At 54.3% G+C, this 11,116-nt stretch overlaps 1 protein-coding gene across 1 annotated transcript in view; it reads left to right on the top strand.

The window, feature by feature from the left end:
- SETD7 (SET domain containing (lysine methyltransferase) 7) overlaps positions 1-11,116 on the top strand; it is a 42,102-nt gene that overhangs the window by 24,413 nt on the left and 6,573 nt on the right. Inside the window, exons 8-10 of the mRNA XM_012726753.1 lie at positions 3,511-3,592; positions 6,382-6,499; positions 9,325-9,482. Coding sequence (XP_012582207.1) covers positions 3,511-3,592; positions 6,382-6,499; positions 9,325-9,482 — 358 coding nt within the window. The remainder of the gene's footprint in view (positions 1-3,510; positions 3,593-6,381; positions 6,500-9,324; positions 9,483-11,116) is intronic.

Genomic DNA, 11,116 nt, shown 5'->3' with positions numbered 1-11,116 from the left:
ACTGATAGCTCATCAAGCGCCAAGCCGCTGGCCACCAGCCTCTGAGTCCGGAGAGCCCCGCGGTCCGGGGACAGAGAGAGCGGCTCCCACCGCTCCCTTATGTCCCCCCGAAAGTCCCGGAGTGCTGCTGAGCTCCGCCCTTGGGTCCTCACAGGTCTCTCCCCGGTATTGCTGGGAGTTGTAGTTTTCTCGAGTAGGGGTGGAGTCCGCAAAACTCTGCAGAGTTCCTGCAGGACATCCTCCCCAACAGTCAGCAAGCCGCATGGCCAAGCCAGAACCCGTGCGACATCAGAAAGGGACCCGGGGTGCTGGACAGTCACGTGACGAGGGCCTGGCCCCGTGTGTCGTGTTTCTAAGCTTAGACCAGCATCACTTTTACTTAAGTTGAATCCCTTTCCCGTTCCCTCCCTCTCGCTCTTGACCTCAGATCCCTGGCGACGTTTGTTGAGACCACTGGCCTTCCTCTCCCACTGCCTTCCGGAATGGTTTGTTCTCCACTTACGCACTATGGGAATGTCCATGTCTGTTGTGCTCTCTTGCTTTACTGCACGTGATGCCCTCAAACTCCCGAGCTCTGGGCCCTAACATGGAGAAACGCCAACAGGAATTCAGTCCGCGCCAGTGGCTACCTCTAGCATGAGCTGAACTGGGCTTAGTGCTGTTAAAGAACTCGGCCTGAACTCTGATCAGGGAAGAGAAACGCAAGTCAGCCCCGCCCTGTTCAGGCTGCTTCTTGCAGCAAATACTCCAGACATAAGCGAGCCCCCAGAATAGAGATTAGAGAGAAGTTCTGTTTCCTTAACCAAATATAACTTGGCATACTGCACTTTTTTTTAATTCTGATTATAAAATTATCTGTTGTAGAAAATCTGGAAAATACACAAGGGGGGAAAGTCAAGCATTTGCATTTTGAGTGGCACCGCAGAAGAAAGTTCTTTGAATTGATCTGATGACTTGAAAACTATATGCAAGTATTTCCAATCCATTTATTATCAGGAGAAAATAGTGGAAAACATGATAAATGTAGACACTAGTGAGCCTGAATATTTCCCTCGTTGTGCTCGAAGGCAGACTTCCAGAGGGGTGTCCAAAAATAGGAAATCTGACATTTACATTTAAGTCCAACCAGGTTATTTTAAATATCTCCATTTGGGGGCATTTTTGTTAAACACTGAGTCAGTAATTAATGTGGGATTCTGGCTTGGATTCTGGAGCAGAAGCGTCCATTAGTGGGAAAACCGGTGAGGTCTGAAGAAAGTCTGGAGTCGGTGCTGGTGCGCAGCTGTGTGGTGCCTTCAGCCCGACAGGGATGCCCACATCGGGCTGCCGGGAACTCTCAGTACGATCTTCACAACTTTCCTGTAGCTTGTGAATCGTTCCAAGAAAAACAACGGACGTGCAACAGTGATCTTTGAACGTCAAGCCCTGCCTCTGTGCTCCTCACACGCCACGTTAGAGAGGCCGCTGTGGCAGGGAGGGTCCTGCCCTTGCCCGCCAGAGCCTGGAGCCCGGGCTGGCCAGCCTGGGGCCCGGGCTCACGCACCTGGCAGGCGCCTACGGCGCAGCACCCCAGTGCCAGTCTGGGCGTCGCCCCCTTCCTGGTAGGAGCGAGGAGCATTCCGGGAAGCGAGAGTCATTGTTCTCAGGAAGATTTGCAATTCCTGGTGGCCGCTAACAAGCACCCTCTTCAGTAAGGGGGAGGCAGGGGCTCACCAGCTAGATTCTGGGTGGCCTCGGCTGTTTTAGGGGTGCTCTGAAAAGGGCGGGGAGGGCCGGGCAGACCCAGGCGCAGGGAGACTGGCGCTGCTTTCCTCAGGTTCCTCCCACACGCTCATGCTCACTGGCCGCCTGTGGCCGTTCACACCGTGGCTGGGAGAGGGGAAGAGGGGGTGCAGACACCTTGCTAAAGTGTCTGGCTTTCCACTGCTGCAGCCGGCTTCCTCGTCATGCCTGGGCTGCGGTGACAGCCCCCCACCCCCACCCCACGTCGTGACCAGACCCAGCTCCAGGCCTCGACCAGCCCCTTTCCTTGGCCAGTCTGGGTTGCATCTTCCGGGCCACGCTCACCGCCTAGACTTAAGTCTTGTCAAGGGACTGAATGAGCCAAGCCAAGGGCTTCGCATGAACTACGGAGCGAGGAGGTATTCCGTGTGCCCGAGCGTCCGTGAGTCCAGCACGACCTGCCCAGGCCCGGCCAGGCGCTGATGCCACTGGCCGTCGTCGCTTGTGACAGGCTTGGTCTGGGGAAAGGCCGTGAGCGCTGGCAGAATTTCTGCACAGTCGAACCCGACTGCACAGAAACATTTGCTTGGCAGCGAGGGCTTTTTTTCTTTTTTGAGCAAAACCCCTCTCCCGGTTGACGCCGCCTTCCGGCTGCCCTCAGGTGGGCTCCGGCAGGTGCGCCCCAGCCTCCTGCACACCCGGCTCTGCTGGGCTTGGCCAGCAGGACCCAGACGGCCAGGACACGCCCTCTGCGTGTCCAGCAGCACCTCCAAGCCCTCTGCGCAGCAGGGCTCCCCCAGCGCTGGTCTTCCCTGGGCCGCCGCCAGCCTGTCTCAGGTCCGCGGCGCAGCTTCGACCAGCTCTGGGCGCCGCTCTCTGCCTCGCCGGCCTCTCGGCTCTTCTGGCCTCTATGTAACCGGTTTCCTGAATTAAATTCTCTCTTTGAGACCCTCAAATGGGCTGTTTCCTGGTTAGATACTGATGGATCTGGATTGTTTTCGAACTTTGAGTTTGCGACATTAATTTGGGATCTGATTATATTACAGAAACAGAGAGGACCTGGTAACCATGGGTAACCACTGAGAAATTGCTTAATGGGATTATTTGTGCTGCCCCAGGGCCTGAAATAATTGACTTTGCAGGAGGAAGTCCTCCAGTTCCAAAACTCGAGTCTCCCCTTATGCGTCTTCCCGGCTGAGTCCTCACTGTGCTCCCAGCCGGTCCTTGGCAGAGAAATGTGTTGACTCTGGGACAGTTGGGTACCTTCGTTTCTGGAATAAATTACTAACCGACTTCTGAGCCGCCATAATGGAAACGCGATGACTTGACTAATGCTTTATCGAGAGCAGTTCTGTTCCTGTTCCTTCTGGAGAGGCTGTTTATTTCAGAGAAGAAGTCCATTGCCAGGGCTACAGACTGGGTCTAATATGAAGAAAATCGCAGGGGAATTTAAAAACCATTATCCAATCTGTTCCAACCAGACAGCTCATGATTTCATGACATGTTCTTGCTATAAAAATTTCAATTATACAAGCATCTTTCAAACCATTTGAATGAAGAAAATTCAAAAGCAAAAAAGGGATACCCTCAGGCCCGCCTGATGACTGTGAAGATTTGGACATCAAACTCGGGCCCATCCCAGGAACACCCTTTATCTTTCAGAGTTTCACGTCCGTGCTCTAGCTTGAATCACAGTTTGGGGCCTTTAACTCTCCCCCTTGGGTAGAGGGAGGCGCTCAAGCTGCCTCCCTGCCTGTTCCTGCACAGACGCCTTCCTTTGCCTTCTAGGTCCGGTGTTCCACTTTGATAAGTCCACGTCTTCTTGCATTGCTACCAACGCTCTTCTTCCAGATCCTTATGAAGCAGAGAGGTAATCTCCCCGGTGGCTTGAATGGTTGTGTGAGGGTGAACGACTGCGGGGAGGGTCACAGTTCCTCTGTGATTCCTACGTTAGGCCAAGTTCGGAGCTGGAAGTCATTCCTCACTCTCCGGGGAGAGTGGTTGCGTTTCACATGGGACCTGTCCTGTGAGTCTCTCTACCCGCGAGGCAGAGCAGAGGGAAGGTGGGCCTGGCGCCCAGCGAGGTCCGGCCCCCGCCCCTTTCCTGGGGCTCGGGCCCAGTCTCTGCTGCAGCCCCTCGGGCCCCCGGGAGCATTTCACACTGTGCAAGCTCTGGCCAGTGGAAGCAGAGGTTCCCTCCCTGGGCTCCAAAGACAAGACAATTTCCCAGTTCCTTAGCAGAGACAGGAGCGAAGCAGAGCAAAGCCAAGAAGCGCAAGGCCAGGCCAGCTCACAAGTGGCAGGCTCTGCACTCCGCACGCTCACGCCCAGAGCGTTCCGCTCGGCACCTTGTGCACACACCAGCTCCTGAGCCCCTGGTTCCCTGCTGGCCGTCTTCTCCAAGCTGCTGGCCTCCCGAGCCAGCGTGCCGTCTGCACTGGGCTTTCCTTTGCCTGGCGTCCACTTCTTTGCGTGTGCCCTGCCACGAGGGTTAACTGACAGCTGGGCCCCATAAGGTCCGAGGCATGACAGCTACTTTCTTGACATAAGGTTCCAGCTCCCTTACAGAGGAAGGGGCCTGGTTTCTTGTGAGCCTCCAAATGCAGTGTCATCACCGAGGTCTCGGCCTTCTGTTCCTAAGTCGGTCACCCACTCACGCCCTCCCCTCGGTGGTTGAGCAAAACAGCCCTTCTCCCGTTTCCGTCAGCTGGCTGGGTCAGCCGTGTTGACCAGGCTCAGCAGGGGCCAGTGAGCCCAGCGGGACTCCAGGTCCCAAGCTGGTTTGGGTCCGTCTTACCTGCACTCGGGCCAGCACTTAGCCATGGGAGTCAGGCCCCCAGGAATGGAAACCCTGCCAGGAACCAGCCGGGGCCTCCCCACCTGAGACCTGGCACACACCTGCTCCCACATTCTGGAAGCAAAGCAGCACAGAGGGCCGAGCGCACAGCAGCTGGCAGGCTACATTCTCAAGTGCCCAGGGCAGAGGCACCCACAGGCCCTGTGCCCAGGTGGCAAAGAGGGAGACAGATGCTGGCAGCTGGCATCAGTGTTCCATTCCATAAAATAGGCCTCACATCAATGAGGCGAAAACCACAGACTCTACCGGAGTCACTGCACCACAGAACCAAGAGCTGAAGGAGCTGCTGGCAGTGCTCGTTCAGATAGTTGTCATTTTTTAATTGAATTCATGGTTGGTAACATCCTACCAGTTCAGGTGGACAGCGCTGCAGTTGGGCACCTGTGTCTAATGCACCGTGTTCACCAAGTCCAGCCTATTCAGCGCCAGCGGTGTGCCCCTTTTACCTGATTTATCCAGCACCCCCCTTGCACCTGCTCTTCTGGGAGCTACTCTCGCTCTTAGTGCCAAAGTTTATATTTGTTTTGATTTGCTTGCTTGTTTTATTTCTTCATCTGCCATATAGGAGTGAAATCATAGGCTCTCTGTCCCCTTCTAACTCACTTCACTAACCATCAACCTTCCCGGCCCATCTATGTTGTCGCAAATGCCCGGTTTCATATTGTTACTATTTTGTATGGCTGCATAATATTCCACTGGGTATATACCCCACAACCTTATCCGTTCACCCCTCAGTGGACACTTACATTCCTGGCTGATGGCTATGATGAGTTCTACAGAAATGAGGCACAGCTCTCTTGCCCATGTCCTGTCTGTATTCACAGGTGATCTTTCTTACAAGCCACCTACTGGCAAATGTGCTGTCAAGCGCCACAGAGTAAATACTGGAGGCTTCCTCACTTCTGTTGCACCTACTCATTTCTGCCTTGTAGCACTAAGCAGTCGTAGACAATATCATACAAATTGTTGTCCCAGTAAAACTACTTAGGAAGGTGAGCAGCTGCCGATTTTGGCTCTTGGACAATAGTTAATTGTCCTGCTTCTCCTTTGTGGAGAAGTGCACACTGGGTGTCTCTTTTTTTTTTTTTTAAGATATTTATTTATGCACACAGAACTGGGGTACAGGCCAGGGGTGCAGGGGCGGTGAGAGGATTCACCAGAGACAGAGTGGGGAGCAGAACAGGCAGATCGACTGAAATACACTATTGAGGGGAGCAGTGGGGAGCCAGGAGAGGTCTGCTGTGGCCTGTGGGTCACTCCCTGACTGGGAATCGAACTCATGCTGAAGCGGCTTTGGCCTCATAGTTTTGTGCTTCGATTGGCTGCTCCACCAGGGAAGGCCTGGGTGTGTCTTATTAACTACCATGCTTGTGCTTGTATGTAACAGTTTCACCTTGGGGTCTCATGAACACCTTGGGGTCTCATAGCCTTGTGTGGTCAGTGACCAACCTGGGTGAGGTTTGAATTAGCTTTGGAAAATGCCTTACTTGTCATTAGTTAAAAGCAAGAAAAAATAATATAAATAAGCTTCTAGCAAACAGTGAACTGTCGTAGGAATAATTTGAACCCATACAAAGGAGGAAATTTGAAACACCGCTCTTAAAGAAGACCTGAGGGCCATTTCACTTACTTCCATGCTAGGTGGCACATACTGGCTTTAATGTTTCCTCCCTTCCTCCCATCCTTGAGTTATTATCAGGAGGTGACATTTTGGACTCAGAAGCCATAAAGAGATTTTGGCGGTTGAGGTGGAAGCAATAGATCAAACCAAAAACATCATTGTTTGACTCTGTTCTGTTTAGGGTTTATGTTGCTGAATCTCTCATTTCCAGCGCCGGAGAAGGGCTGTTTTCAAAGGTGGCGGCGGGACCTAACACTGTCATGTCTTTTTATAATGGAGTCCGAATCACGCACCAGGAGGTGAGTGAGGGGGCGGGGAAGCAGCTTAAGGACTTTGCTTCGGGCCCCCTGATTTTCCCCTTAGTCCCTTGAACTACAAGGGAAACCCCCTAGAGATACAAAGAAGCCAGCAGCTGAGTTTTTACTAAAGTAATTGTATATTGCCTAGAACAGTCTTCACACTGCCGTAGCCAAAATACCGCAGACCGGGCAGCTTGTAAGGAACAGGAATTGTTTCTCAGTGCTGGAGGTTGGGATGTCCAACGCCAAGGTGCTGGCAAGAGCCCGCCGGTGCTTCATAAACAGCTCTTTGCAGTAGCCCACGATGCGGAGGGGCCAGCTCTTCCTCCGGCCGTCATTCTTGTCTTCATTGAGGTGACTGTTTACATTCTTGCCGGCAGAGTGGGGTCCCTGTGCCCCTCGGTGCACCTCCCGTCACCACTGCAGTTCATTGTGCGTCTCCCATCTTCGTTCTCTCCTGTCCCCCACCTCCACCACTCTGGAAGCTTCTGTTCTACTGCCAGCTTTCAAGGGTTAGGTTTTTTTTTTATTACAAAAGTTTATTTTTACATCATTTTGTACATTTTTTTTTGCCATCTCAATTGTAATCCCCACAGGTTTCCCATCACCAAGTCACCCCTGTGCCATCACCATAGTCCCGTGCATTTCCCTCCCCCCCGTTTTTGATCCCATTCCCCACTCCACCCCCACAGAATGTCTCTGGTATATGGTTGTTCATTATTTTTGTTATTTTCTCGCCTGGTCCATTATGAGCGAAACCATCCGGTATTTTTCTTTCTCTTTCTGGCTGATCTCACTAAGCATGATCTTTTCCAGCTCCATCCAAGTTGCTGCAAAAGACATGTGTTTCTCTTTTTTGGTTGCTGAGTAATATTCCATTGTATATATGTACCACATCTTTTTTTTTTTTTAAAGATTTATTTATTTATTCATACAGAATTGGGATACAGGCCAGAGATGCGGAGGGTGAGTGGATTCACCAGAGACAGAGTGGGGAGCAGAACAGGCAGATCAAGGAAGTACACTGCTGAGGGGAGCAGCGGGCGGGTCAGGAGAGGTCTGCCGCGCCATGTGGATCTCCTCCAGGGCAGGCAGGGATCGAACTCATGCGCAAGTGGCTTAAGCTTCTTGGTGCTGTGCTTTAACCCTCTGCGCCACCGGGGAGGGCCTGTACCACATCTTTCTAATCCAGTCATCTACTTTTGGGCATTTGGGCTGCTTCCATGTTTTTCCAATTGTAAATAAAGCAGCAATCAACATGGGGGTGCAGGTATCTTTTTCAATCAGTGTTTTTGTGTTCAAGGGTTAGTTTTAAAGCTTGTCTTTAATCTGACCTTTAGTTTGATAATTCTATATTCGACATATAAGTGACAGCATATGGTATTTATTTTTCTGCATCTGACTTTTCACTTAGTCTGACCCCTTTCAGCTCCATCCATGTTGCTGCAAATGGCATGGGGTTGCTTTTTGATCGCTGTGTAGTATTCCACTGGGTATATGCCATATCTTCTTGATCCATTCAACTGTTTGGGGGCACTTTGATCGTTTCCATTGTTTGTCTATTGTGAATAGTGCTGCAGTAAATGTGGGAGTACAAATTACTTCCAAATTAGTATTTTATTTTTAATTTTTCAGGTAAGTGTTAAGGAGGGGAATTACTGGGCCATATGGCAGATCCAGTTTTAATATTTTTTTAAAAGAGATTTATTTATGCATGCATATAAGAACTGGGGTACAGGCCAGAGGTGTGGAGGGTGAGCAGATTCACCAGAGACAAAGTAGGGAGCAGAACAGGCCGACAGACTGAAACACACTGCTGAGGGGAGCAGCAGGCAGGTCAGGAGGGGTCTGCTGCTCCATGTGGACGCCTCCAAACTCGCAACATGCTGCGGTGGCTGCGGATAGCTTTATAGTGCTGTTTTAACCCGTTGCGCCACCAGGGAGGGCCCCAGTTTTAATCTTTTGAGACCCCTCCATCTGCACATTCTAGCCAGGCGCTGACCCCCTCAGGATGCTCTGCCGCCCCTGTGACCCCAAGGCCCTCCTTCCCAGTGCATCGCCTGGGACAGGGGTCCTACACGTGACCTGGGGGCCACAGACAGTCAGCCTGCTGCAGGTGTCGACCCCTCGGGGGCGTCAGGCCCACGATCTGCGATAGCGTGTCAATCCACAGCTGTGGCGCGGGGTGGGGGTTGTCCAGGGAAGCCGCTGTTCTGCAGCACCAGTGGGAGGCGGCCGCTTTGGCCTGCACTCCACCTGGCCTGAGAGGTGAGGCTCCGTGGTGCTCGTGGGCACCCATGACCGAGGCTCACAGGGGGACCCCAGCTCTGCTGGTGGCCTCCATCTTACCTGGAGGGGCACTACTGTCAGAAAAGCAAAAAATTCAGAGGTCAGGAGCTCAATCACCTCTGGCCTGGAGGACACCGTTGTTTACCTCTTTACCAGAGTTTGCACACATTGGTCACCTTGGCGGCCGCGATCGCACTTCCGGGCCTGGGATCTGAGGCACAGCCGTCAGTTCATGAAAAGCCTGTCCTAGCCTCCTTCCCAGGCCAGGGGCGTTTCTGGCCCATTGTGAGCCGCCCGCGTTCTTACAAGAGGAGCAGACGCAGGAGGACACCGTCATGGCCGCCGTGGGTTCCCAACTTTGAATCCTTCTTTTCACATAAGATAAGGAAAAATCCTAATGGGGGTGGGGGGCTGCCTCACTGATGTGCGGGCGAGGCTCTTCTTACTCCGCAGGGACGTTCAGGGAACGGGAGCCGGCGCCTCCCACGTCCTCCGAGGCCTTGGGCCGGCCTGATGCCCGCGCCTCCTTTCCGCAGGTGGACAGCAGGGACTGGGCGCTGAACGGGAACACCCTGTCCCTGGACGAGGAGACGGTCATCGACGTCCCTGAGCCCTACAGACACCTCTCCAAGTACTGTGCCTCCTTGGGCCACAAGGCGAATCACTCCTTCACCCCAAACTGCATCTACGACATGTGAGTCTGACGCCCGCCCGATGCCCTGGCCAGGGAGGGCGCGAGAGGGGGGGGAGGGCGGTGTCCAGGGGCCTCGCCTGACCCCTGAGCCTTGGCCCCGGCAGCGTGCGTGCGTGTTCTCCGTCGTCTCCGGAAAGTGTCTCGTGCAAGATGGTGGCATTTGGAATAGCGATGTCGCTGGAACGCGCCTGCGTAGTGGGGCTGGGGAACCCTCGCGAGGGAAAGCAAGGAGGGGAGACTGCTCCCGGCGCAGACAGGTCTCAGTGCTGGAACAGCCGTCAGGCCCTGGGAGTGCGGTGGAAGAGCAGCCGCAAGGGGGCCCCCGCGAGGGCTGAGCCCCAGACCGGCGCTGGGCCCGCAGCCCGGCAGGAGAGGCCCAGCCGCCACGCGCCCGCGACTGCCTGGTCTGGGGGGCTGGTGCCCGGGGTGGGGGAGGGGCTCCCCTGGGGGGCGACGAACTGCTCTAGACAGTGACGGCGAAGCACCCCTGAAAGCCTCTGGGTCGCACGCTTGGGGTGGAAATGTGACGCAGAATCATCGCCCAGCAAAGCCATTGCAAAACCAAACGACCCTGCCTCCCTCTGAGGCCAGGGCCTGCTCCGGCACCGCGAGGAGCCTCTTCTTAGAGACCTCCCTGACGGAGCTGACGGCAGGCACAGGAGCGGGGTGAAGCCGGCTCTTGGCTGTGGCCATGGGGGTCCCGTGGGGCCCCGGGCTTCCCTGCAGCCCCGCCCTGGGCCCTGCTCCCCTTTCCTTCCAGGCACCTGCCACTCTCTGGTCCTCACCGTAGGCCTGCAGATTCTGCAGTAGTTTCATGCCCCGACCATGTCCTCACCCCACAGTGAGCATCTGCACCCCGTGCCTTCAAGCTCCCCTTTAGCTCCCCCCAGAACAGCCTTCCCGAGGCCCAGGCCACTCTGCAGCCTTTTCTCGTCAGTTCTTTCTCGCCTCCCTGCGGCCCGCCCTCTCCTTGACAGGAGCAGGGTCAACTCATGTGCATTAATCTGCAGGAAGGTTGCCAGAATTTGAATGTCCCTTCCCGCGTCTCCGAAGTGGCTTAAAAATTGTTCTGGCGGTGACTTGTTCTCCTTGGCTGCCAGCAACATGCACTGAAGCTGCCGCTCGTGTTTAAAGGGCGGGCAGAGATGGCAGAGGACTGAGCCGTGTGAAATGAAACTGACCCTGTTCTCGCTGCGGCTTTTGAGGCCCAGATGAACCGGGGCGCAGCAAGCCGGCGGCTCGGAGCTCAGCACGCCCGTGAAGCGGAGCTAACTCACGTAAGACGCTGCTCAGAGTCCCCGTCAAAGCAATCCGGGCCTGCGATTTCGTGGCAAGGTCCTGATTTCTCCCACCAGAAGGAAGAGAGCGCAGGACACACGAAAGGAGCCACTTGTGCAAAATCAAGTCTCTGTGAGGGTCAGGACTTGGCCACTTCTTTCAAGCCCGGTGGGACCAATTCATGACCTGGGGAAAGGGAAGAGTCCCTGAGTAACAGTCACACACAAAACGCAGACACCAGCGCAAGGCCTTATTCACCTCTGCAGTCACTTCCCTTGGGAGGCCCTTTAACTTACACCCCGCCACGGGAGCACTTTAACTTACACCCCGCCACGGGAGCACTTTAACTTACACCC

Source organism: Condylura cristata, unplaced genomic scaffold (assembly GCF_000260355.1).
Source record: "Condylura cristata isolate star-nosed mole 26May11 unplaced genomic scaffold, ConCri1.0 scaffold00018, whole genome shotgun sequence".
In the NCBI taxonomy this organism is placed as follows: domain Eukaryota; kingdom Metazoa; phylum Chordata; class Mammalia; order Eulipotyphla; family Talpidae; genus Condylura; species Condylura cristata.
This window is presented reverse-complemented; position numbering and strand designations above follow the sequence as displayed.